The 26,236-nt window shown below is 58.7% G+C and overlaps 8 protein-coding genes across 8 annotated transcripts; 7 read left to right on the forward strand and 1 right to left on the reverse strand.

The window, feature by feature from the left end:
• Nucleotides 1–4: 4 nt before the first annotated feature.
• Nucleotides 5–991, forward strand: BJ171DRAFT_485505 (Tim10/DDP family zinc finger-domain-containing protein). Its single transcript, XM_053109119.1, has 3 exons — nt 5–206; nt 450–475; nt 749–991. Exons 1-3 carry the CDS (start codon nt 138–140, stop codon nt 930–932), a joined length of 279 nt encoding a protein of 92 aa, XP_052971989.1. The 5' UTR covers nt 5–137; the 3' UTR covers nt 933–991.
• A 175-nt stretch (nt 992–1,166) lies between these two features.
• On the forward strand, nt 1,167–2,736 carry BJ171DRAFT_454087 (Longin-like domain-containing protein). The gene is made up of 5 exons (XM_053108237.1): nt 1,167–1,298; nt 1,488–1,594; nt 1,731–1,891; nt 2,047–2,193; nt 2,347–2,736. The coding sequence occupies exons 1-5, from the start codon at nt 1,227–1,229 to the stop codon at nt 2,505–2,507; spliced, it is 648 nt and encodes a 215-aa protein (XP_052971990.1). The 5' UTR covers nt 1,167–1,226; the 3' UTR covers nt 2,508–2,736.
• On the reverse strand, nt 2,737–4,631 carry BJ171DRAFT_594922 (uncharacterized protein). Its single transcript, XM_053114560.1, has 5 exons — nt 4,520–4,631; nt 4,205–4,360; nt 3,932–4,042; nt 3,306–3,809; nt 2,737–3,183 (listed from the first exon to the last, which is right to left on the reverse strand). Exons 1-5 carry the CDS (start codon nt 4,538–4,540, stop codon nt 2,860–2,862), a joined length of 1,116 nt encoding a protein of 371 aa, XP_052971991.1. The 5' UTR covers nt 4,541–4,631; the 3' UTR covers nt 2,737–2,859.
• A 214-nt stretch (nt 4,632–4,845) lies between these two features.
• On the forward strand, nt 4,846–7,651 carry BJ171DRAFT_564397 (uncharacterized protein). The gene is made up of 8 exons (XM_053113303.1): nt 4,846–5,012; nt 5,161–5,320; nt 5,510–5,563; nt 6,082–6,174; nt 6,329–6,460; nt 6,678–6,764; nt 6,884–7,045; nt 7,361–7,651. Exons 1-8 carry the CDS (start codon nt 4,854–4,856, stop codon nt 7,630–7,632), a joined length of 1,119 nt encoding a protein of 372 aa, XP_052971992.1. The 5' UTR covers nt 4,846–4,853; the 3' UTR covers nt 7,633–7,651.
• Nucleotides 7,652–9,104: 1,453 nt separating this feature from the next.
• Nucleotides 9,105–12,013, forward strand: BJ171DRAFT_485514 (uncharacterized protein). Its single transcript, XM_053109120.1, has 4 exons — nt 9,105–9,553; nt 9,690–10,819; nt 10,990–11,319; nt 11,534–12,013. The coding sequence occupies exons 1-4, from the start codon at nt 9,176–9,178 to the stop codon at nt 11,850–11,852; spliced, it is 2,157 nt and encodes a 718-aa protein (XP_052971993.1). The 5' UTR covers nt 9,105–9,175; the 3' UTR covers nt 11,853–12,013.
• A 3,866-nt stretch (nt 12,014–15,879) lies between these two features.
• On the forward strand, nt 15,880–21,453 carry BJ171DRAFT_454093 (clustered mitochondria-domain-containing protein). Its single transcript, XM_053108238.1, has 13 exons — nt 15,880–16,184; nt 16,280–16,344; nt 16,611–16,782; nt 16,877–17,017; nt 17,117–18,231; nt 18,394–18,594; nt 18,884–18,899; nt 18,978–19,138; nt 19,218–19,370; nt 19,494–19,664; nt 19,757–20,026; nt 20,256–20,525; nt 20,661–21,453. The coding sequence occupies exons 1-13, from the start codon at nt 16,028–16,030 to the stop codon at nt 21,222–21,224; spliced, it is 3,456 nt and encodes a 1,151-aa protein (XP_052971994.1). The 5' UTR covers nt 15,880–16,027; the 3' UTR covers nt 21,225–21,453.
• A 277-nt stretch (nt 21,454–21,730) lies between these two features.
• Nucleotides 21,731–23,480, forward strand: BJ171DRAFT_454094 (ergosterol biosynthesis ERG4/ERG24). The gene is made up of 4 exons (XM_053108239.1): nt 21,731–22,611; nt 22,732–22,751; nt 22,864–23,133; nt 23,233–23,480. The coding sequence occupies exons 1-4, from the start codon at nt 21,788–21,790 to the stop codon at nt 23,430–23,432; spliced, it is 1,314 nt and encodes a 437-aa protein (XP_052971995.1). The 5' UTR covers nt 21,731–21,787; the 3' UTR covers nt 23,433–23,480.
• A 292-nt stretch (nt 23,481–23,772) lies between these two features.
• On the forward strand, nt 23,773–26,040 carry BJ171DRAFT_454098 (uncharacterized protein). The gene is made up of 3 exons (XM_053108240.1): nt 23,773–24,150; nt 24,367–24,745; nt 24,886–26,040. Exons 1-3 carry the CDS (start codon nt 23,887–23,889, stop codon nt 25,821–25,823), a joined length of 1,581 nt encoding a protein of 526 aa, XP_052971996.1. The 5' UTR covers nt 23,773–23,886; the 3' UTR covers nt 25,824–26,040.
• The last annotated feature ends 196 nt before the right edge of the window (nt 26,041–26,236 follow it).

Raw genomic sequence — 26,236 nt, forward strand, 5'->3', positions numbered from 1 at the left:
TCAGCGATATCTCGGCCTGGACCACACCGCAAGGAGCAAAGGACCGCATCCGCACCCGCATCCGCCGCTCGAGCCGCTCAACCTGTGAGGCCTAGTCCGCTGCATTCGACCCCTGTCGCCCACCAAATTATTGCATCATGAGTTTCTTCGGAGCCAACCAAAACTCGGTTAACCCCCAGCGTTTGGCTGTTGCTGAACAGGAGCTGGTACGGATGGACAATGACGGCAAACATGATGCAGAGCGCGCTAGCATTATCTGCAGCGAGGATCCGGCACGGCGATCGCGAATGCCGCTGCGAACCGTCGATGCAGGCGCTCATGGGCGAGTTGATCCTGCTGCGAGCCGATGCAATCCGGGCTCGCTCTGCCGCTCAGCCAGCGAGAGGAACGTGGATACCCGATGCCTGCTACTTGGCTGACGCTGTATCTCTCTCATACTCAACCCGCAGGAAATGGTCACCACTCTGTTTGACAAGTATGTTCGATGGGCACCTCTGCTGGATGGATCTGCGAGATGTTTGTGCGCAGGATTGACCTCGCGCCTGGCGTGATTGTCGAGCCGCTTGGCATCATCAACCCCGGATCGTGAGACGGGATGGCTGCGACGAATCGGGGTCGCAGCAGCGGCCGAGCGCATGGCCTGCGATGGAGCTGCGATGGAGCTGCTTGTGGTGAATGCGCCTCGAGACCGAGATCCTTTGGTAACCAGACTACTGTCCCCCGCGCTTGCCCTGGATGCATCCCGCAGCATCATCAACGCCTGCCACAGCAAGTGCATAGCCAAGACCTACATCGAGGAGACGCTGAACAAGGGCGAGTCGGTGTGCGTCGACCGATGCGTTGCCAAGTACTTTGAGGTCAACAAGATTGTGGGAGAGAAGCTGACATCGATCGCGCAGGGCGGAGGCGCTGCCAATGTCGGAGGATTCTAGAGCACCAATGAGGGGAATACATTATCGCTTTCACCCGCACGACGCTGGCGGTGCTCGCTTTCACAGATGCGACCGAGTTCTGTTGTGAGTGCGGGGGTGAGTGCGAGTGTGAGAGTGAGCGGGAATGCTGCTCTGTCCCTCGTCCACACACGCCCTTCCACACCGTCCGGTCACGTGGGTCGCTGCCAGGGCGGCTTTGGGCTTGAGTCAAAGGTCGGCGGCAACAGCGCCCTGCCCTCATCTTTTGCATCTGATCAATCCCGAGCCAGCCCGATCCCCGCCCCGCCTGCCACGATGGTCAAATCCACCATTATCGCCCGAGTCGCAGACGGCCTTCCCCTGGCCGCATCGATGGACGACGAAGAGGTCTGCCGTCAGGACTGAAGCAGCATCTGTGCGAGGGTGCGAGGGGAGCGATGGAGAATGGAATGCGAGCTTCGTTGCCTCGCTGGCCATCACTTGTAACCTCCCGTCTGAGAAGACGACTGCAATACGATATGGGCTGACGACCGTACGACATACCCTTGCTGTCCAAACCCCCGTTTGTGATCGCAGCCCGAAGATCTCACCGAGTTCAAGAACCAGGCCAAGGCGCTCTTCAAAAACCTTCACACCCAGTCGGAAACCCGTTGTTCCGTCGAGACCGGCCCGTTCGTCTTCAAGTAAGCGAGCGTCCTGTCCTTCAGCTCGTGCAGTACAACTGACTGGACAGCCATGCGAATGGCGTGGCGTGCTCAATCGATCGACTGACGCTGCGGCTATTACGTGTCGGCTGACCTTGGCCGGCATCCCATCCAGCTACCTCATAGAGTTTGGAGTCTGCTATCTATGCATCTGCGATCGAAACTACCCCAAGAAGCTTGCCTTTGCATATCTCAACGACCTGCAAAAGGAGTTTCAAGAAAAGTACGGAAACGATGTCAACTCGGTGGCTCGGCCGTACGCCTTTATCAAGTTTGGTATGGAACGAGCGAGTCTGGGAGGGCGGGGATACGGGCTGCAATCGCTCGGTGGCAGGGGCAGTATGTCAAATCCCACCGCAGTGCTGATCAACTGAGGCTGCCGAGCCTGCGCTTGATGGCCGCCGGCACTAACCCTCGACGACGATTTCCAGACACCTTCATCCAGCAGACCAAGCGGCAGTACAAGGACACAAGGACAGCCAGAAACCTGAACAAGCTGAACGATGAGCTCCAGGACGTCCACCGCATCATGAGCAAAAACATCAACGACGTCCTCGGTCGCGGCGAGGGACTCTCCAGTACGATGAGTGGCTTGACGGCGTCTGGTCCCTGCACAGTTTGGCCCCGGCTGTGCCCGCGGCTCTATCTGCCAGCTGAGCATGTGCGCACCTTCCGGCTGACAGCGCTCGGATCTAACGCGTATACGCACTCCGCGCTTCGATCTTTCACAGGAATGCAGTCTGCATCGTCGACCCTGCGCGATAACTCGAAAAAGTACAAGGACAAATCAAGGGATCTGCATCGCCAGGCGCTTCTGCAAAAGTACGGCCCTGTGGCAGCCGTGGGACTGGTTGTCCTCTTGGTGCTCTATGTCCGGTTCTGGTGGTGGTGATGAGCACGGGCATGCATGTACTGTCGATACAAATGTAGACTTTCCTTCCGCGCCTTTGCTTTCCTTTCCTTTCCTTTGATGGCTTGCTTTCCTCCCCCTTGTTTTCTCCATGCATCTTCCTTTCTTCTCTGCCGTTGTTCAGTGCACCCCGGTCGGCTTTATTAGCTCGCTCAATAGCACAGGAGGAATATAGCAGCACCTGGGCCATTCCCGGCACCTTTATCGAGGACAACCCATGATCTGGGCCTTGAAAGTGCGGGTGCCTTGATTGCCTTGGAAGCACCGTACAGGGCTCAGATGGATATCGGCCATGCGATCAAACGCATTCATGGGGCCCGGACAACAACGCAATCTAGATAATGGCTTCGAAATGGGTAGCCTCCTCTTCGTCGCTCGAGTCGTCATCGATCTCCTCGATTTTGTTGTCCTTGGGCTCGTCTGCCATGACCACATCGACAAAGCGCTCGATGCGATCCCGGACGGCCTCGTTCTTCTCAATTAGATGCAGGTTTCGCAGGATCGGATAAGCTTTCTTGGCCCGCAGGTAGTCGCGGCCGTTGCGAGTGTTGGTGAGCAGAAGCAGGGCCTCGACAAGCATCTGCCGCAGGTTGGCGTCGGTCTCGCGGGTCTTGGTGGGCTCAAGCAACTGGAGCTCGGCCGGCATGCCCTCGTAATCCTGGATGCATCCGCCCCCCCCCCGAAGCGAAAGAGAGTCAGCCGATGTGCCAAAGAGTGGTTAGAAGCCAGCATGGCAAATAGTCGCAGAGGGACCAACAGCCGCGGCTGTCGCAGACTCACATCCTCGTCGTAGTCCTCGGGACCCATCAGCGGAAGGAGGATGTAGACCAAGAGATTCAGTTCCTCGTTCCTCAGCAACTCGGCATGGTACTTGACATCGAAACAGCAGTTCTTCACGGTAGAGACACAGCCACCGCGGCGGATGATGTTGGGGTGCTCCGTGTATGCGGTAATCTTGGAGAGCCGCAGTTGCTGGTCGACGTTGGAGCGGCCCTGGAAGTACACCATGCCGACTCGGGTCGATGCGATGTTGGCAAAGACACCGGCCAGGAAGTGGTATTCGGCATCGGGGTTGAACTTTTTGGACTCGCCCCGGACAAAGACCTCCAGAAGGTTGTCGAGCTGGTGGGTGCGCTTCTTGGGAGCGTCGCTGTTATCGTCTGTAGATTTGGCCACGGGGTTGTTGTAGTTGTCCTCCGGGACAAGTTTAAGAGTGATGGGGGTGTATTTCGAGAGGTTGTTCAGGAGCATGCAGTACAGGTCTGCCAAGAGAGACTTGGGCAGCTATACAATCGCCGGCAGTCGGCATACCGGAACGGGCCGAAACGAGACGAAAAGAGACAACGGGTGTCAGCAAGTGTTCGCGACGGACGGACAGAGCTTGGAGCTACTGCCTCTCTGCTCACCAGGATTTGGAGGATAACATGGTAGATAAAGCCATCGCTGTTCAGGACATTGAGGATGTCGGTGTCTGCCGAGAGGTTGATGAGGGCGCGCAGAGCCTCATGGGAGATTTCCTGTTTCCAGCAAGTGGCACTGAGTCAGGTTGGCGATCAGGGAGTCCGACACAGCCCAGCCGAATGCCTACTTCCAGCACCTGCCCGATACATCTGCCTGATTCTGCGTTCGTCGCCCAACGCCGTTCCTCTGCAAGTCGGACGAGGGGCTCCGTAGTTTACCGGAGTGTCGTGGGTGAGCTCCATGAGGGTCTTGACGGCAGCACCGTCATCCTTCTTGAAGATATCAAAGTGCTGGTTTGTGCCGGTGAACCCGACGACGTGCTGGCTGGCCAGGAGGCGGACCTCGGGCCGCGAATCTCTCAGGAATCCAAAAATCTGATGGGCCGGTCGGGCGGACGGCGCAGATCGAGTTCGATGGACGAATGTCAGCGACGAGTGCGCAGAAGCCTGGCCATGTGGCGCCGTCCGAGTCTGGGGCAGTGTGCCGTACAGGCACAGTACAGGCACAGTACAGGCGCAGTACAGGTGCCTTACCTCTTCGAACTCTGAAGCCATGGCAGATCGCTGGTTGGTGCGGGGTGCAGGATGCAGGATGCAGGATACGAGATGCAGATTGCAGGACGGATCAAAGGCCCAGCCCCGAGCTCGCTGCGGCTTCATGTCCAAAAAAAAAAAGGGCTGTGCGACCAGAGGTAGGGCTGCGACCGTAACCCTAGCCAGGAGACTGCCGCCGATGCAACACCAAGAGCATCAATGTCGATATCGACATTGATATCGGAGCAAGCACCGGACATCCGGCGCAGGCCAGAGGGAGGCGGGCGGGGTGAGAGAGACTTGGATCTGCAGTTGCAGGCACGACAGGAGCACAATGCCGTCCGCCAGCCGGATCGAGATCATACAGCCGTTCGCGCGGTTGCGGCCGATACTGCTCCCGCTCCTCGACATGCCCGATGCTGCTGCCGCCCGTCGACATGGCCATTGCTTCTGCTGTCTTGCTGGTCGCCCGGCCTGCAGCCCAGTCGAGCTGGTGTGTGTCTCTTCGTGTGCGGATAATCGGCGCCGAGTCTTGTCCGCAACAGGTTTCTGCAAAACACGCCCGACGAACCATTTGCGCACAACGGCCCGCCTCGGCACTATCATCGGCATCTGCCTCGATCACCCCCCCCCTCCAACAGGCACACCCAACGCCCTCTACCATTGCTGCTGATCCCGACGACACCGAATCGCATCCGCGCCTGCTGCTCGCCGAGCCCCAAAACAATCTATCGACAATGATCAAGGAAAAGCAGGGCCAAACTTGGTCCTCAATAAAGACTTCGCTGGGGCTCCTGGAGGGTGCGTCTGCAGCGTCCGATACTCCTTCCGGCCCCTCTCTCTGATCCCGCAGCATCCGCAGACTGCCGCTCAGTCTCTCGAGCGACTGCATAATCGACGATTGATACTACCCCCCCACCGCACCCAGCGCCTGGCGCCTTGGCGAGCTTTGCAACTGTTCGTAACCTGGCCTCGTTCTCGGATATGCAGATCCCTTTGATCCCCCGGAGGATACCCAAGTTATTACTTCGACCGAACGATATCGTGAGTCTTTGGTCCCTGTCTCGTCGGCCCAAGTCGCATGGCTTGCCGCCGGCCCATCAGTGCTCACTCACCCTCAGAGATCGTGCTGCATGCATGTATTGCCGTGGATGTCTACAACGCTCCACCGAGCATTCTGCGGCCCCTACCTTCCACTCTGCTGGCACTTGCTCATGCTCCTAACACTGCTGCTCCCCACACCATCTCGCCACTGATCCCACATCGGCCTCTTTGCGGCATCCTGCTCGTACTCTTTCGTCTGGCTGGTCGACGGCCTCGATGTGTTGGACGGCTGCCCCTGGCAACACCTGCTTCGCGACCCGTGGCATTCGGCATTCGGCATCTGCTGACCCCGGCGATCTCTCTGGACGACTTGGATTCGGGCTCAACAATCGTCTTATCAACGTTGCTGGTGGCACATGCTGGTCACCTCCTGGATGGAACATGGTCTCTGGCGGTGGGCATTCGATGCGACGGAACGAACGGATGCCCGGACAACGATATTCGACGGCTGCCCACAGCCCGCTCGATCATCTCGGACGAAGAAATGGTCATCATCACCTGCTCCCGATGCAGCAAGCCCCTCGTTATACCCGCCTTTGCCCGACACGCAGGTATGGGCATGGGCAGCCCTTGCCGACGGTGCTTCTGCTCGCCCGAGAGGGCCGCTGTGTGGGAAGGCCGATGGTGCACTGAGCGCTGCGACTGCCGATTGCGTGGTTGTAGATCACTGACTCTGTACTCGCCATGGGTTCTGGATTTGCACAGAACACTGCTCAGGAGACACGTTGATGCCCGAGACCGCTGCGGCAGTGCTGATGCCATCGGCGACAGAAACAGCCAAGATTCCAGGAACAGCCCGGTCCAAGGTTTCGAAGCGCAAGGCCGACGATTTGGACGGTATGCGAGTGCGGTTGGAAGGAGATATGCGTCCCCACACACGAGGCAGATCTGGGCGAGGCGCATCGGCAAATGTTGGGCGAACCGCCAGTTGGTGCAGTTCGGGGATTCGCGGGGCTCGTCCACAAATATGCTGCATTCCCTGGGTGTCCGGGAGTAACTGCTTTAATGTCCGTGCTGTGCCCTCTGGATGCATGTTGACTTTGCTTTACCACAGGTGGGCACGACAAGTCGGGCGAAAGGTCCGGTGACAAGTCGGAACAGACACCGCCAAAGCTGACCAAGCTGCAAATCAAGTCTAAAAGTAGGTAGCTGTTCCTGGGTGCTGCTGAGGGAGGCTGCACCGGTTTGTTTGGGCCCGATAGCAACAAATACTTAACGGACTGCTGACGGAATGACTTGTTCTGTCCTGGGCCAACACAGCACCCTTGAATCTCGATGTCCAGTGCGGCGTTCCCATCGACGGCAACAGCCGATGCCTCCGCTCCATCAGCTGCAAGATCCACTCGGTCTCCCTTAAACGGGCCGTCCAGCGCTCGCTACCATACGACCAGCTTTACTTTATCCACATCAATCGCCAGAAAGGTGTGTATCATGGATGCAGGCCACGCTGTTCCCACGAGCGGCGGGAATGGTCGGGACCAAGCCCGTGTCGAGAGCGCTTTCGTAGTTGCTGGCGATGTTGTGTGCGAGCGAGTGCGAAAGAGCAACATTGCCGTGGGCGCTGGACTGACCTGGATTTGGACATGTTGAAACCCTGGATCACTCGACCGTGCTCGATGCCCCTTGGAAATCGCCCGGTGCTGTCGGATGCTTCTTGGCGCCTGGTTGATGCGACTGGATGGCATTCGACTTGCCTGCACCACGCACCCTGCTCTGGCGGTATTCCTTCGGCTCCAGGCACAAGCTTCACAGATCCCTCCAAGGCTGCTGGATCAGCATCGGCGACGGGGGCAGCAACTGGCTCTGAGGTCATGTCGATGGAGCAGGAGTCTGCGGCTGTGTTCAATGCCCTGCGCCGCAACCACGCCTTACCGCTGGCGACGCCCAACAGCTACTCGTACATCCAAGGCTGGAAGGCCTTTCAGCGGCGCCTGTCCTTGATTGCGCTGATCAAAGCGCCGTCGGTCGGCTCGTCAACCTCGGCTAGCCCGGCCACATTCGGAAAATAAAACGGTGTTTGTGTCGAGAGTCTGGCGACCCGAATGCCCAAAGAGGCAAGAAAGAGGAAAGAGGAGGGGTCGGCGGGAGGCCGGTATGCTGGTGGGTTGGCGAACAGCAAATATGCTGGCTCGTGCAACTCGGGTTTTTGGACGGCGGGCCGGCTGTTGGATGGCATGTCGGCTGTGGGAGACGACATCGGAACTCGAACCCAGGCGGGACTTATGATGCAGGTGGCGACCACCCCCTGCTGACAGCATCGATTGGCCGACCGGTTCGCATCACCCACGAGGACGACGATTGTTCGTGCGCCAGCGACAAGCCTTTCCCGTTTGCCTCCTGCGAGGGAAGCGAGGAAGCGGGGAAGCGACCGATGCGAGTGCGACCGATGTGAGTGCGACCGAGTCTCCGATGGCAGCGGTGGATATTATGCGATTGCGGCGGATGCGATTGCGGGCGGAAGCAGTGAAGCCAGGACTCTCGACTTGCAACATGACCAGGATGCGACATGCACCCAGGGCGGTGCACTGCCCTGGACAATGTGGCATTCCGGGCAAGACCCCGAGACACAGCGCCCCGCCCGATGATTGGTGCGGCCCGTTCCCCACCCGCGATCGGCGTCACCTGGCTGGGGCGCGCCGTGGCGGGTGGCACAGCGCTGCAATTGGTGCGCGCACCACAAGGGCGTGGCGCTGTGCGACGGCGGGCGCGCGGCCATGTGACGCGCACCCCTCGGCTGCTCGGGTGTACATGCGCATTGGGCGGGACGCTTGTTGTTTGTCGTCGATGTTCGTGTGGATGCTGTGGATGCTGTGGATATTCGTTGTGGATGTTCGTTGTGGATGTTCGTTGTGGATATTCGTTGTGGATATTCGTTGTGGATATTCGTTGTGGATTATCGCTGCCAATGTTGACATCGCTTGTCGCTCCTGAATATCCACCGCTTGATATCCAATCGCTTGATATCCAATCGCTTGATATCCGCTGCTTGACATCGCCGACTCTGGTGCAGATGATCGAATCGCCCTCGTCGCCATGGACATGGGCATGATCATGGACACGGACGTGTATTCGCCGTCTCGCACAGAGCTCGTCGTGCCCGATATCGTTATGAACCCGGCTCAGCGCGCACCATGTCCACTCCCGCTGATCTCGGCTTGCCAGCCCCGCCAGTATGACATCGGCCCCGGGCTCGTCGTCGTTGTCCCCGTCGCCGCCGTTGACTCTCGTTGCCAGTCGATCCCGTGCCGGCCGACAGCTGCTCGGCACTGGCGCTTCCATGTCCCGGCCGCTGTCTTTTGCCACACTCCTGCCGTGGGCCCCCAGTGGCTGCTCTCCTGCGCTGGGTGGTGTGTTTGGTCAAGGGCTCCTGCTTGCTCCCAGCGCCATCGCCTCTCGCGCGTCCAAGCGACCCCCCCTTTTTTTCCCCAGCCCCTGCGGCATATATTCCCGCTCCTCACGGCCTGCCGCCATGCTGTCTTCCCTTCGGGCCTCTTCCACCAACCTCGGCGCTCCGCTGCCTCGCGGGTCTCCTCCCTCACCGGCTCGGGCGCAATGCATGTCCACGGTCATCTCTCTGCGCCGCTTGTCGTGTGGATCGTCGCTGGACTGCTTGGCCAGAATGCAGCTGCCGCCAATGCTCCCTACGACACCAAAAAATGCGTCGGCATCAGCTCTGACTCCGAGGCTTGGGCATGGAGCGATCCTACTCAAGGCTACGACATCGACGACAGCTCCTCGAGCAGCTTCACCTCGACCCTCCAAGCCTGCGCCAACAGCTGCTCGCCGACACAGGAGCTGCGTCTGCATCTCGTCAGCTGCGGATGGTTCGACCTCTGTCCCAAGTGCATGTGCTTCCAAAAGAGCACCAGTTTCCAGCCGTGCTACAGCAACAGTCCCGAAGGAAGCAGCCAGGACTCTCGAGTCTACTGGGTGGGTATCGGTTGGCCCCAGCAATGAACAGTGCCAGCAGACCCGTCCCTTGCTCGCTCCCATCCACCGCACATTGCAAAGTGCACACCGCCCGATTCTCACCGCGTTCGCTTGTCGTCCCCGACTTTGGGCTCAGTTCACTACACCACCACCACCACCTCCTCCTCCTCCTCCTCCACCGCCGCCGCCGGCAACGTCACCCTCGGCCCCATCACCAACTTCAAGCCTGCCTGGACCTGGCACCTCCACCAGTATCCAGTCCTCTGCTGCCTCACCTGGATCAATCACTTTGTCCTCTGCTTCATCTGACGCTGCATCCGCCACCCCTTCCGAGCCGCCATCTGGAAGTGCCCAGGGCCTAGTCTCCGGGGGGCTTGGAGACGGCACCGCTACCAACCCAACGCAGCCCTCTGGCGTGCTCCCCACAAGTATGAGTACTCTGGCCGCCGCTGGCGCTCGAGACCTGAGCCAAAGCGTTAGTCCGAGTCTCCCCTTGATTATTGGCATTGTCATCGGATGTATCGCTCTACTGTCTATCGCCGTGGCTGTGGTTTGCTTTGCACGGCGCCGGCATAAAAGTGCACAGCATAGCAACTCGCCGGACAGTGAGCTGAAGACCATCAAAACCACAACACCGCCGCCGCCGCCGGGTCAGTCCGTCACCGAATTTCAAGCCGGCAGCCCTTATACCAGGGGCGTCAGTGATTCTCAGCGAGCCACCAGACCGACGAACAGGGGCGAGACACCGGCAGCACCCGCCTTCCCCAACCAGTCCTTTGACTCGTCGCGCAACTCGGCCTTCAACGACGACTTGTATCTTTCGAGGCTGTCCAGCGACGAAGCTCCGCTGATCCGGTCCAACTCACGCTATGGAACATCCCGAGCAGCCGACCCATCGTCGCCAGAGAGCACCGGTCGGGCAACTCCCACTGGCGCCGCCTTGTACACTCAGAGCGTTATTCAGCACCTCGTTCGGCCCTCGACACCGAGCCATTTGGACTCTTCCGCCTCTGTGACCACGGGCATGCAGCCCATCTCTGGTTATTTGGTGGCCGATACCCGCCGCAGCCGCTCGGATTCGAATCTGCAGTCCGAGCTTGGACACATGGCCCTGGACTCGAGCGCAGTCGGCAAGTTCTACCGGCCGGCCGGCGTCGACATGGCCACAGCCCTGAATCTGTTTGAATTTTTGGTAGCAAAGCATGCTCAAGACCCGACCGAGCGAGACCACGTCAAGATCTCGGTCGGAGATATTGTCGGCGTGAGGTACGTGTCGAGCCAGCGCAAGGCGATGTGACCGTGGAGTGGAATCACTTTCAGAAGGGCGAGGCAGAAAGAGCTATCGTCATCATGGACAGTGATCATGGCAGTCGTATGAACCCATGCTCTAACATTTGCCGTGGCCGCTGGTGTGCCTGGGATTTCCGCAATCACAGACGATCCGATGCCGTATCCAAAGCCCTGGTTAGGGCCGTCAATCTGATGACCTCGCAGGTCGGGCTGGTACCGAGACAATGGCTCGAGAACGAGCGGCTAGTTGCGCACCGACGCAGCCCAAGCGTTTCACCATCGTCAACGACGCTCGGGGCACCCCAGAGCCTGGCGGGATCCTCCGACTCTGCACCGACCGAGAGCCACCAGTCGGAGCACGTAACCGATATGTCGTCGGGGTCTGGCACCAAAAACTACTACTGTGCAGTGGTCGGCTTTGCGGCGCGCCAGACCGATGAAGTTGACCTGCGAGTGAATGACATTGTGGTAATCATGTAAGTTGGGATGCTGTTTCAGCCGCGAAGCGTTTTGGGCGATGTGGATATGTGCCTGGCAAAGCCCGAAACGAGCAAAGTACTTTGGTCCTGTCGAGCCTGTGTCTCGTTTGGAGCATTGCCGACTTTCGGACACGACCCGCAGCCCCTGCATGTGAGCCCGTTTTCCTGGTCGACTCATCCGTGTGTGCTCCCTGGCCTCAAATATCCTCAGTACCTCGTATGACGACGGATGGGCCTTTGGCATGAACAAATCCAGCGCCAAGTTTGGCATGCTCCCCATCCAGTGCCTCATTTCCATCACGGATGAGGACGCCCTTCGGATCCTGAGCCAACAACGGAGCATCCTTGGCCCGGCTTCGCCGCTTCGACCGCCGAGCTCACAGGCCACCAAACCACCTGGCTCGACAACCGCCCTGGAGGAGAAGCTTGGCCCTTCCCAGACCCTGCGCATCTTGCTAGACCAGGGCGCCCTGACACAAGATCAATACGATGGCGCCCTGCGCCTGGCGACCTTGATCTCAAAGCAATAAAAGCGACACACTCCTTTTCCATGGGAGGCTGCCTGATCCACCACCACCGCGACTGTTGCTGATTCGGCCATTGGCTGGTCGTGGTGGCAATCTACCTACACTTTATTCAGAAAAAAACGGGACAATATAGCCGTTTCCATGAACATGTAGTATGTGCTGTGCTTGCGTCAAGCAAAGCCACAAGAAATAAAACAGATCACTTTGGCAGCCTCCGAGTGAACACCGCCGGTCGCTCTCCGATCTCCACAATCGACCTGCATACTGTGATCATGTTGCGCGCCGCATTGACGTCGCGATTCCACACTGTCCGGCAGCTGGGATTCTTGCAGCTCCTGACAAAGTGGGAATTCGCAACACTGGGCGCATCGAGTCCTTCCAACCGAACTGGCTCCAGGCACTTGGAGCACACTTGCGAGGTGTTGAACTCGTTCGTCGAGACTACCTTGACGCTTCCATGATGGTGATTGGGACGGCGTCGGTGGTGCTCGAATTGCTCAAAGTACCGAGCAAACCGCTGCCTCCGAGGGCTGGATGCATAGCCCTTGCCCTGTCGCCATGACGCATTGCCAAAGGCGATCACCACATCGGTCCGTATCGGGGCGTGCTTCAGGACGGCCTTGCACATCCTGTCGACGGCCACTTGGCGCCTCTTGTGGCCCGTGAATCGATGGTGACGGGCCTTCTTGCCAAGGTGGAAGTCGAGCTGCACTCGCAGCTCCGGTTGCAGGACATGGGTGAGATGGACTTTGAAGGCCTCCGAGGACGGCACCTTGGGCGAGGGGGTGGTCGACATCCAGGTCTCGATGCTGAGTCGATACTTCATGGTGTTGTGCCACCTGGTGTTGGACGTATGGCCACACATGTGCTGGTAGTGGCCATTGGAGAATGAGACCACCTCGTCTTGGTGGCCTGGTGCTTGGATGACCGCCGTGAAGATGGAGCCGACTCCAGGATCGATGCCAATCCAAGTGGTACGGTTGGGGTCTGGGTCGCCGATGTGGGCCTGGATACGCTGCTCGGCGGTCGGAGGAGGCTCGGAGGTCTCGGTGCGATCGGTTCGAGGCAGAAACTTGACGAGACCGATGGTGCATCCAATTCCATCGGTGCTGATCTCGTAGTTGAACAGCTTCTTGTCCCTGACCCGCACTTGGAAGAGGGAACTACGCAGCTTGAAGCAACTGCGCCAGAGTCGATCCTGGTTGTTGACACCGTCCTCACCTTCTTCCTTGAGCATGTCCCTGGTGAGTCCAAGACGATGTTCGGTGTCAAGAAGTTCCCAGAGAGTGGCCGTGTCAATCTTGACATACTTGGCCTTGGCTGTGCATAGAGGAACTATCGTGCACACGGCCGGAGGAGTGTCCAGAGCGAGCTGCTTGAGGGCCCAGTTGATCCTGGATGCCAGCTTGTTGATCTTGGACTTGGTGGTGCCGAGCTCAGACTTGGCCGTGGTGAACCTCTTGTCGTCGGAGGGAATGCCTTGGGCAGTGAGCTCGTCCAGCTTGGCCTGGCGCTGCAGCTCGGTGACTCGGAGGGCGGGCATGTCACAGTCGATCCACTTGTGGACATTGTCGACCATCTTGTCCCGGGCGAGGATTCCCACATGGTGTGAGAGGCGATGGAGGGCCCGGAAGCGGTCCTGGTCGTTGCTGTACCGAAACTCGTCCAGGACGTGGCCAAAGTCCGGGTAGAGGAACTCGAGATCGGCCTTGGGTGGAGTCTGCCCTGGTTTCTCGAAGAGCTCGAGACAGGCCTCGATGGCTTCGTGCTTATGCTTGTTGGCTGGGAAGACGGCAGCGCAGAAGCGGCGAAGGAGTCGCCAGTAGGCCAGGTTGAGGTGGGTGGTGCAGTTGGTGGCATAGGCATTGACAGCCAGGGTGAGAAGCTGACTGTGAGCACCATCAGGCAGACGAGGGGCCGGAGGCAGGTCTGCGTGCCGAGTGGTCTGGTAGTCGCGAAAGGAAGCGACCAGATGCTCGTTGTATTTCTCATTGTCCCCGGTCGGCGAGAGGGCATCGGCCTCGACAATCTTGAAGCATTGGCGAACGAAAGCAGGGTGGACTTGGAGATGACGGGGACGGGAAGATCCTGCTCGATGCACCTCAGGATGTGCAGGTTGAGCAGCCTGGATGCCTCGAATTGGATCTGGGTCATGGCCTCGACGGTGGCCTGGATCTTGTCGCGGAGAGCGGGATTGAGACAACAGCCATCCATCGTCTGCTTGAAGCAGCTGAACTGAGGGGCGGATGACCTTCCATCCACGAGTGGGACGACAGAACTCTTGAGGGGCCGGTATTTGGGACACTTGCTAGTGTTGCAGCGTTCGTGATCGGTGCCATCGCACTGGCGACATCGCTTGCCAGTACTCGAGGAAGTAGATGGACCAGGCTCGGTGGGATCGACATCCATTGGATCTGCAGAAGCAGTGGTGGTGAGCGACGGAGCAACAGACGACCAAGCATGCGTGGGGTCAGAATACGAACCAGAGACAGGCTCCGACTGTGACTTGGCTTTCTTGGGCCTGGGTGGCCGAGGCTGGCCATCACCGGTACCCTTGCGCTTCGGAGGCATGGGGGCACAGGATGCTGGATGCCTGCCAGTGGTACTGGTCAGAGCAGAGACTTTTTTTATCGTACAATAGCGCGATGATCAGATCAAGGCGAGATGAGGGAAGAAAGCAGCAGGACGAAGGTGTGGCATTTATACCCGAGAGCAGGAACCCGTCTGCGCGGGCTGGTTGGGGAAGCGACCTGTTCAAAAATCGCCGAGAGGTTCAAGCCAGGGATGTGAACGTGAGAACGGCGGCTTGATTGGAGGGAACTCAACCCCAGAAGCGCATCGCTCGCTCAATCAGCCGTGGGAAGACATCTGGAAGCACCCTCCGAACGGCAGACTCAAACAAGGTCACCATCCCGATCTTGAACCCCTCGGACGCATTCAGCGCTGCTGCCTTCCTGTACTGATGCTTCACAATCCCAAAGAAGTTCTCGATGGGATTGAAGTCGAGTGAGGCAGGTGGGGTGAAGATCACTGACCATCCTCGGCGATCGATGCAGTCCAGGACAGCCATTGTCTTGTGCATGCTGACATTGTCCATCACAATCACAGAGTCGTCTGGGAAGCTCGCTCGCTCAAAGAACTCGACCATCGAGTGTGTCTTGAATGATGTGGGGATGTACATGCGATGCAGCACACCAGAGTGGTTGATGGCAAATGCAGCCGAGACAGACTTGTGTTTCATGTGATTGCGCTGGCGAAGCGGAGCACCCTTCGGCGAGTATCCGTAAAGAGGGAAAATGGATCTCCTGATCCCTGTCTCATCGACAAAAACGAATCGCCGCGGGTCGATGGAGCGGACCCGGTCCCTGAACTGTGCCACTCGCTCATCCAGTCGCTTGGACTTGTAGAGGTGTATTGCCCTCTTGTGTGAGAGACCTGCTCGGTGGATGGCAGTGTGGCAGAGTGAGAGTGAAACTTTCCTCTGGAGGATGGACTCGAGCTTGCATCGCAACACAGGACCAGTCTGGAACGGGTCCTGTTCAATCAGGGTGCGAATGACTGGACATGCCTGCTCGAAGAAAGTGGATCTGCGAGCTGGGACCCGGGATGGGTCATCCAGCTTGCATCCTCGGTGCCATCGATGGATGGTGCTCTTGGATACACTGAATATGGAGGCGACCTTACGCAGGCTATGGATGAGGGCGTAGCATCGCAATGCGGCGGTGCGAAAGTCGGATGTGTGGCGAATGGTCATGGCCAGCGCGCGATAACATTGGGTAACAAAATATTCGATGAATGGTCAAAAACCCGGGTGTCCCGTTTTTTATTGGATTGCCTGTAATCTCTTCCGGCCATCGTCGCCGACATGTCCCACACCGCACATTGCACATTGCACATTGCACATGGCACATTGCACACCCATGCCGGCGACGACCGCCGCGCTGCGCTTTCTCTCCGCGGACGCCACACCCGACACGCAGGCCAAAAAAAAAAGGCACAACCCCCCAGAAAACATGACCGATGCTGGCCATGCTGCTCTGCCTCGAGACCACAAGCGATCCAGCTGGCGCAGATCAAAGATCCCGGTCTGTCCTCCTTCTCTCCCTCCTGTGTGAACCTTCGCCCTCCCACCTCGTCCAGACCACCTGCCGTCGTAGTCACCACGTCGATCAACCACCATGGCTGGATCAAAGAAGAACAAAAAGTCGGGTGCCAAGAAGACCGCAGATCAACCCGCTCCGGCTGTGGAGCCTGCCGCCGCCGTAGAGCAGGCCCAGGAGCAGGCCCAGGAGCAGTCTCTCCATGAGCATGCCGCTGTGCCGGTTGACCCGCCAGGTATGTGTCGCTGTGTCCGATTGCGATTTGCTGGAGCTTGCGACCGCGGCTGTCGGCACTAACGATCCGGCTCTGTTCTGCCTCCCGATCGTCAGTCGAGTACCAGACCTTCCCCCTGACCGTTCTCCTGCCCCGAAACCAGGGCCAGCTTCAGTTCTTGGTGTGTATCTTGCCTCGGCGCCGGCAACTCGGAATGCGATGCGATGTGGTGCAATTTGATTCCAAGATCGTCCCTATGGATTGGCCTGTACTTGGGCCCCCGAGCGTCTATCCAGCTGTGCCGATAGCCTTGCTTGGTTGGAGGCTCCGCTGTGTCTGTCTGCCTGGCCGTCTTGTCTGAGGCTGCGTGCACATATCTCTGGGCGTCTGGTTTGGCAAGAAGTTGTCCAGCCGCTGATTGCCCTCTCTGACGCTTGTGTCGGCCAGGTCCATCCCCACGTCACCATCTCGGAGATCCGCCAGCTCATCTTTGACTCTCCAGAGGCCAAGTTTTACACCTGCTTCTATCTGACCTTCAGCGGCAAGCGCCTGACTGAGGTCACCGAGCTTGGCGATATCCCGGAGCTGTCAACCGATAGTGCTCTGCAGATGATGGAAGGTACGCTTCGTACTGGCTGCGAGCCACTCTCTGGCTGCCGACATCGCCCTGTCACTTGCGGATTCTGAACCCGATGTGTCTCGCTTTCTTCCAGATGTCTATACCGACAGAGAGGTCCGTGTCCACATCACCCGATGCCGCGAGATCTTGACCAACTTCCAGTCGCCTATTCCAACCTTTGGCGTCGATCCCTCTCCCACGTTTCTGTCGACGATCAAAGTCGGCGAGCCTTTGGGTGAGTTTGTGCAGCCAGTCAGTGGGCAGAGCCGTCGCATTCACTGCTCGCATTCACTGACCTGTTTCGCTGGCTCCCGCCGGCCTGGGTCGGTCATAGATTCCAAGACCCACGCCTTCTCGGATTACGACTTTGATCACCCTGCCGACAAGTCTTCTCTCTCGGACTTTGTTCCTGTCACCTGGAGCACCGAGGGCGAATTGTGTCTGAAGCAGCTGACCATCTCGGCCTGGAACCCGCCACCCTTCTACCGCAAAACAGCCGGCGATCTGATGTACCTCACTGCCGTCACCCTCGACGATCAAGCCTTGCACATCACGGCTTCGTCCTCGGGCTTCTTTGTCTCCAGCTCCACCGATGACACCTTTGATCCCAAGCCCCATCCGACTCGATCCGCTCGAGCACACACCTTGCCGGGCTGCTTGTCAAAGGCCAGCCCCTCCTTCGAGACTACTTTTGCCAAGGTTTTCCAGGACGCCACTGCCCGCCATCCTTTCGAGTACATCATCTCCAACTCAGGCGTCTATCCCTGGGCCGTCCGCACCCGCAAGCACCGCGCCGATGCCGGCCGAGCTCTCGATGCCTATGTCAATGCTGCCGATGCCATGGAATCGTTTGGCGCCCGAGACTGGAACGAGGAGCTCCAGACGGCTCGCGAGCTGCCCAAGGACAGCCCCCAGGAGCGGGTCCTGCGCGACCAAGCCATCTTCAAGCTGCACTCGGAGTTTGTCGATGCCTCGATCCGCGGTGCCATGGCCATCGTCGATCGCAGCGTCATGTCGCTGAACCCGAACGAGGTCGATCAGGCCCAGATGTTCCTGCACAACAACATCTTCTTCTCATACGACCACCGCGAGAACTTTGAGCATATCGGCGGACCGGCTGCTGCCCATGTTGCCGTCAGCAAGGACGTTGATGGCGTTCGCGCCCTCTCCAACATTGATCTCGACGGCGTTTACACCCTCGGCACCACAGTCATCGATTGGAGAGGCTACCGCATCGTCGCGCAGACCATTGTGCCGGGCATCCTCAAGGTTCAGAAGGAGAAGGAGTCTTCGATCAAGTACGGCTCTATCGATGGCCGAAACCATGTCGTGGCTGACAGCGAGTTCCACGAAGCCGCCGCCCAAATCGCCGAGGCTCTGCATCTGGACGAGCATCAGATCGTCGGCTCCGAGGGCTCCCATCAGCTTTATACTTCCATCGACACCAAGGTAGGCCCAAAGACGTTTGGCTGTACTGGGCTGGCGCGATAGCCTCTACAGGGCCGTGCGTCATTCATGTGAAAAGTGATCGCAGGCTCGCCCCTCTGCATTCGCCCAACGAGCCCAAAGTCACCACCACTAACAGCCACTGACTTTGATCCGATTTGCCAGGGCGTTCTTGGAACGGACGGCCGCAAGTACTTCCTGGATCTGTACCGCATCACCCCACTGGACACGATCTTCCTGCAGGAAACGGCCGAGGAGAGCGACATGCCCAAATACCCACACGGCATCCCTCTTCTCCGCACCGAGCTGATCGAGCACTTTTACAGTCGCAAGGTCGAAGAGTTCCTCATCCAGAACCAGGAAAAGGTTGGTTTTGGTCCGACTCCCCGTGTCTGCGCGGGTAGTCGGGACTGCTGTAGATCGCTGTGTGCTGTTCCGAGATTTGCCGCTCGTTTGGCTGCCCGGGATCGCCTGGACAAACTTGGCTGTCGGGATGGTGACTCCATCAGCTCCGGATGCTACAGAGGGGCGCCATGATCAGGCGGCTGCGTTCGTGCTGGCAATCTGGCGCAAGCAACAGCTTTGTTTGGCTCAACGACAACTTGAATGGATGTAACTGACCGTGTCTTTGACCATATGGTTTGCCTATCCACAGCTGGCCAAGGCAAAAGGTTTGTGTTGCACCCCAACCACTGTTCACACTCCCAGATTGGTGTTTCTCCCCCTAACACGCATTTGCACATCTTTAGATGGCGAGATCGACCCCGAGTCCCTCAAGTTCAGCCTCAAGTTCAATGTGGATGCGCTGACTCAGTCTGTCGAAGGCGATGGCGCCGTGGCATCTTCTGAGCAAGAGGAGGTTGTCCGTGAAGCCTCTCGGTTCCTTAACGGCATTGCTCTGCCCAACTTGGTACGACTTTGGGTGCAGCCCCACGCTGCTGCCTTTGCGGTCTGGATTGTGCATGTGCTCACCAGGATCCTCGCTGCAGGTCATCCAACTGGTCAACTACAGTCTGAACATCCCGATCGACGGCGAAGGGCTCACGCGCTTCTTCCACCGCCGCGGTGTCAACATGCGATACCTCGGCAAAATTGCCAAGCTCTTTGATGACCTCAAGGAGTCGCCTGTGGCCTACTTGAAGGTGCGTTCTGCGGCAGTCGATGCCCGCGGCATGGTGCCGAGATTTGCGACCCCCAAGGGCCTGTGACTGCCATTGCCTGCCAGCCGGACCGATGGACTCACATCTCGCCTCTCGTCCCATTAGGACCTCTGCATTCAGGAGATGATTGCCCGCGCCGCCAAGCATATCCTCCGCAAGCTGCTGCGCGACACTCCAGCCTTCCTGGTTGCCGAATGTGTTGCCCACTTTTTCAACTGCCTCCTCTCCAGCAGCGACGCCGTGCTCACGGCTAATCTGGACACATTCCACCAGAACGTCAGTAACCTGCGCGCACTCTGTACGATTTGACGTGTATTGTCTGGTGGTGACTCATTCAGGTGGCTGACGATGATTGACGTTACTCTCAGGTCTTGGACGAATCGACGACCCTGCCCTTCTCGGACCTGACCCCGAGCAAGCTCTGGGGACTTGTGACCGAGGAGGTGGCCTGCCGCTTCCGATTTGCTCTGCCCAGCGACTTCAAGATCGCCAAGCCCACGCCCCTTGTTCGGTCGCTGTGCCTCAAAGTCGGTATCCAGATCGAGGCTCGTGGCTACGATTGGACTTCTCGCCATGGCATCTTCACTGCGGCCGATATCATCAGTCTGTATCCTGTCGTCAAGCACGCCGAGCCCAAGGTAAGCCTTCGTCGCGTCTGGGCCTGCTTGCACAAGTCGCCGCCTCGGGCCTGGTGCCATTCTAGCTTGGCCAGCCTCGCTTACCTTGGAGCGCTGCTTGAGCTCGCCTCTCGTTGGCGATCGCTGCATGGGACATGCCGGCTCCGGTGTCTATGGGCAGAGGCGACAGCGGGCCGCACCTGTCGCTACCCAGGTCTGCAGTTCTCACTCCAGTCGCTTGCATTCACAGACCAACTTTGGCGACGATGCTGTTGACAGTGGCATCAATAGCCTGGACAGCAACCCTAAGCTCGGAACAGAGCTGCTCAACGAAGCTCTTTCCATCTACGAGCAAGTCTACGGCCCGATCCACCCAGACACACAGCGCCTCTACGGCCGTCTCGCCATGCTCCAACTGCAGGCGCAGGAGACAGAGGCTGCGCTATCTCTCCAAAGAAAGGCCGTCATTTGCACCGAGCGAATCTATGGTGTCGACGACCCTGAGACTGCTCAGCAATACGTAAGTCTTTGCGGCTGCAAGGAGCAGCATCGACGGCGCACCACCACTCCGCCTGGTGTCGACAACTGCCGCGCTCCTGTGCCATCAGCCGTGCTCACCACCCTGCCTCACCAATGACCTCCATCTGCCCCCCAGATGCACCTGGGCTACTTTGAGTTCCTGAACGGCAACACCAATCTGGCCCTCACATATATGCGCCACGCCGTCAAGTACTGGGAGTTGCTCTCGCTCTCTCATGCCAGCGCCGAGACACCAACGGCCGACGACCACATTGGTGCCATGCTGGCCAAGCTGGAGGACTGGGAGCTCTCCTTCAAGTTCTACGAGCGCTGCACCGAGAAGAACGAGGCTCTGCTGACAAAGGACCATCCGGCCACCATCCAGTCGTACCAGGCACTCACTCAGAGTGCTCTCAAGATCGGAGACTTCCGCAAGGCTCTGAACATCCAGCGCTCTGTCTACAACTACTGCAAAGCCAAGCTGGGTGACGACCACGAGCGCACCAAGGAGATTGCCGATATTCTCAAGTCGCTGACCGAACGTGCGGTTCTGGAAGCTCGTTCGAAGCTGGAGCACGCCGCGGCTCCTGTCAAGACTGGCGGCGAGACCGTCGTTCCGGCCCAGCCATCGCAGCCCAGCGAGACCGGTGCCTCTGGCGCCAAGAAGAGTGGCAAGAAGGGCAAGTCCGCCGGAAAGTAGCGGCGTCGAGTGTGCGTCCGTGCGACACAATCGATGAGCGAGCCCACGACATCCAGGGTGCCAACGAGGTCGTTTGGTTGAGGATCGAGGCGCATGTGTCGCTCGCGCGAGCCGCCGATATGGCAGATTTCGCTCTGGAGCCGATGCCATCTCCATAGGCCGGTCGATGATGCAGCCGTTGCAAAATATAGCCAATCCAATAAAAACGGACACCCCGGATGTTGAACAAATATGTTATCACTCAAAACATCGCGTGCTGGCCATGACCGTTCAGTGATGTGCTTCTGGATCTCAAGCAAGGACGCTTTCTCGCCCAGATGGCTCCCCGCAAGCGAAAGGCACCACCCAGGCGACGGCGATTCATGCGACTCGATCTCCAGGTGTGCGCTCTCTCGTCCCATTGGACAGCGCCATTTTCCGCGCGCCAGCCAATCAAAAATTGAGCAGTCACGCCACATCCCAGCCAGCACCGCCATTCGAGCCTGCAACTGTCTCTTCCAGGCTCCCAGCACGATCACCCCCCGACTCCATCATCTCCCCTGCGGACCAAGCCTGCACCCACCATGGCCGCCGGAAGCAGCACCGTCGCCGAAAAGAACCGCGAGCTCAATGTGCGCACCACCTCCTACGAATTCTTCGGGCCCGTGGGCGCCGCTGTGTTGGTGCCGCTCCTGATCGTCACCACCCTGGGCCTGTTCCCGCTGTGCACCAAGGAGAGCTGCTCGCCGCTGGTGCTGGTCACGGACCCGCAGTCCGTGCTGGACAACATTGCGGCCCTCAAGTGGTGGGACTGGAAGGCCGCTGGAGTGTATATGCTCTGGATTAGCTTCCATTTTGTTGGCTACCTCGTCGTCCCTGGCAGGATCATCGAGGGCACGATGCTCCGCAACAACAGTCGCCTCAAGTACAAGATCAACGGCCTGACCATGGCATACCTGACGGCCGCTCTGCTCGGCGGTGCCTTGTACTTCTACGGGCTCGCCCCGTTCGTGTGGATTGCCGAGAACACCCTGCCACTGTGCACGGCCGCAACCGCCTACGCACTTGCCCAGGCAACGTTCTTGTACCTGTACTCGTTCCGCTCGAACACACCGCTGATGTCGCTCGTGGGCAACTCGGGCAACTTTATCTACGACTTTTGGATGGGACGCGAGCTGAACCCCCGTCTCGGCTTTCTGGATCTCAAGTACCTGTGCGAGCTGCGACCGGGGCTCATCCTCTGGGCCATTTTGAACCTGAGCTACGCCGCCAAACAGTACCATGAGCTCGGCCGGGTCACCAACTCGATGATCCTCGTACAAATCTTTGAGATTTACTACGTGCTCGATGCGCTGATTAACGAAGAGGCAATCCTCACGACCATGGACATTATCCAGGATGGTTTCGGGTAGGCGAGCGCCCACGATGCAACGTGCTCCGTTTCGCTGACTCGGAGGATGTACTAATGTCTTAATTCCTGCCGTGTCCCCCCGCTGTCGTTGGCTACGCCCAACTTGCCCACATCCAGGTTTATGTTGACCTATGGAGGTGAGCCCCTGACGACGGCACCTGCATGTGAACTCGGGGTCGTATGCTGCCGCATCGGCAGCTGGCTCTTTCCAAGATCTAACACGCACTGGCCGGCCTTTCCTCTCCCCAGATCTGGTTTGGGTTCCCTTTGTGTACACCCTGCAAGCCCGCTACCTCACCCTGTATCCCATCGATCTCAGCCCCGCCGCCCTCGGTGGCATCCTGCTGGTCAAGATCATTGGCTTCTACATCTTCCGCAGCTCGAATCTGCAGAAGAATGACTTTAGAGCCAAGCCCGACGCTCCGCATGTCAAGAACCTCAAGTTCATCCAAACGGCCTCCGGCACGCGGCTGCTTGTGGACGGCTGGTGGAAGTGGTCCCGCCATATGAACTACCTTGGTAAGCACGGAGAACATCCAACTCGGAGCATAAGAGAAGGCGACATCCAGACCCTTCTTGCGCAGTACACTAACGCCGTCCAACGTTCCGCATCTGCAGGCGACTGGATCATGGGAATTGCGTGGTGCCTGCCCTGTGGCTTTGGCCATGCTATTCCGTACTTTTATGCCCTGTACTTTGCCCTCTTGCTGGTCCACCGAAGCCTCCGCGACGAAGAAAAGTGCCAGCACAAGTACGGCAAGTACTGGGACGAGTACCGACAGAAGGTGCCCTACTATATCGTCCCCTATATCTACTAAGCAGCCGCTCGGCGTGCTTGCGTGAATATACTCTGTGCAGCCTCCATAGAGCCTCCATAGAGCCTGCGGCCAGACGAGATGCATCCCATCGGGTGTTGACGGGACGCAGCCCGACCGCATCCTCGCTCGTCCAGCACCGTCTCGCTCCAAACAGAGGCTCACGGTGACTCATTCCAGTCTCATCCGCCCCTCGGTTTCTCCTCGGTCCCCTCTCGGCCACCCCTCGGTCTCCTCTCGGCCGCCCCTCGCCGCCCCTCGCCGCCCTCGCTTCCGATCGACGCTGCTCGAATCGTATCAACTCATGATTACTCCTTCGCGGTCCACTCGCCCTCCTCTGTCCCCATCATCTGATCCGACGCCCGCCGTGCTTGTTTCTCTCGCATTGTTCTTGCGTCGCTCTTGCGTCGCTGTCGACGTATAAATACTACCCCGCGCTGCCTGCGACTCGCCTGCCATGTCCAATATCCACTACATCTATCCCGATTCTGTTCCTCCTTCATCCACCCCCACTCCCCTGTCCTATAGCACCGTAACCATGATCTCTTCTCCCCTCACCGGTCTGCCAAAGACCACCATCTCGGACCAGATCCCTTCCGACGAGAAAGATCTCTTGAACACGCTCCACAAGTTCCGGCACTCGCTGAACAAGTGGAAGCGCGAGAGCCACAATAACGTCACCCTCGCCGACATCAACCACCACTGCGTCGAGCTCGGCAAGGTATGCGAGCATCCGCTCTCTGTGCATTGTCTGTGCTTTGCTCGTGCTCTTGCCAGCTCTTGTCTCGGCACTGGGTGCATGGTAAACTCAGCCCATCGTCTCGTTCTATGCTCTGTCGATACTCATTGTGCTCGCCTTCGCATCCCCCACGCCCCCCTTCTCCATCCGCCTTCGCACCCGTCCCTTCCCCTGCCCCTGGCTCTCTCTCCCTCCAAGATGATGCAGTGTCTGCGGGAGGTGCGAGAAAAGCGTGGCGGTCTGCCCGGCGACCCCAACAGACTCGACGTCGTCCTCGACTCGGTCTGGGGAACCCTCTTCAACCTCTGGGGCAAGGTCGCCTCGGTCGACGAGAAGCTCTATCCCACCTACACCCATCTGATTGCCATCTCGCGCAAGCTCGACGAGTACAAGCGAACAGGCGCTTTCACCATCGAGGACGTTACGGCGTACCAGCTGCGCGTCGCCCAGATCGAGAACAAAAATGTCATTGACGGCAAGTTCATCAGCCCCCGAGCGGCTGCCGACCCCGATACGCCCAGCCCGCCGGTTGTCCTTGGCGGCCAGGCTGTGCTCATGGGTCTTCTCAACCGCATCCGTAAGTACTTGCTCTCTGGGTGTCTCGCGGATCCTTTCTGCGTGTGCCTGCCTGTTGCGACGAGCGATCCCTCCATGGCAGCACTCTTAACTCCTGTCCCTCGCGGTTTCGCTCCCTGGCCCATTCGCACGTTCCCACAGACCGCACCCTGGAGTATCTGCTGGGCATTGCCGACTCGGTTGCTCCCGAAATGCAAACCATCTATGCAAAGCTCATGGAAACCTCCAAGACTCTGCAAAAGTACGAGCACTCCAAGACCTACACCCTGGACAGCCTATACCCCATCCAAACCAACCTCACCGAAATCGACAGCCTGCGCGTCAATGGCTCGTTTGTGCTGAAGGACGGCTCGATCCCCGCCGGCCAGGCGGCCCTGATCGGCCTGCTGGACTCGTGCTTCGAGACCCTGCACCGTCTTGTTTCGTCCAAGGACGAAGTCACTGGCCCGCTGCGCCCGCTGTACGAGGAGCTCTCCAAGATCCACGCCGATCTGGAATCGGTCCTTGTGTCGGACCGACGATGGGAGGTCACTGCTGCCGACCTCGAGCCCATGCAGGCCCGTCTCGTCGAGATCGATCGCTCCAGCGTCAACGGCATCTTTTATGGCGAGTCCACGGGCGAGATCCCCGCCGGCCAGGCCGTCATCCACTACTTGCTCCACCAGTGCTTCAATCTCATCCATGCCATGCTCTCGGACGCCACGCCGGTCTCCGATGCACTCTCTGGCATATATGAGCTGCTGGTGACCTGCCGCGACCGCCTGCGGGAATCCAGAAAGATCTTTGTCCGCCAGCAGAAGCTCGATGAAATCCAGCCCGAACTGGACGCCATCGCCGGCATCCTCAAGACACTGGAAGACTCCAAGCGCAACGGTGTCTTTTACGGCACCGAGTTCCTCAGCGCAGACACGGAGATGTTCCAGGAAGACTCGAGCTATCCGGCCTCGATGGAGATTCCCGAAGGCCAGGCCATCCTCTCTTCGCTGCTGAGCGAATGCTACGAACGACTGCGCGAGCTCCGTGTCGTTCTGCTCTGGAACAGCACCACGGATGCCCCGCCTGTCGCCTCTGAGATCTGATGATTCTCTGCGACCTTTTTCTTCCTTTCCTTTCACTACTGTTATGATGATTTTTTGGCCCCAGCTGCATCCTTCTGATCGCTTTCAGTCAGCCCCTGGCACGTTTGAATCTTTGCTCCGCGATTCGCACGGCGCTGTGCCTACTGGGCGTCTGCCCGAGCGCATCATTTGAGGATAGCTTCTGTTCGAATACACCCACTGTACAGATCCTCCAGAATATCTCGTGGCGAGTGGGCTGGCGGAGTGATCAGCAGAGAGCGGTTGATTCCTCGCCGCCACTGTCGCTCTCTGTTCCGGATCGAGATCGGCCTCTCCAGATGTCGATACGACCGACATGGTCTCTCCAGACGAACATTCGGATCCGCCCGGCGCTGCCCCTCCCGCAGAGCGACACCGGCCATCCGCATGTTTGT

The sequence above is a fragment of the Polychytrium aggregatum genome, assembly GCF_025602895.1.
Source record: "Polychytrium aggregatum strain JEL109 chromosome Unknown BJ171scaffold_1, whole genome shotgun sequence".
Classification (NCBI taxonomy): Eukaryota; Fungi; Chytridiomycota; class Chytridiomycetes; order Polychytriales; genus Polychytrium; species Polychytrium aggregatum.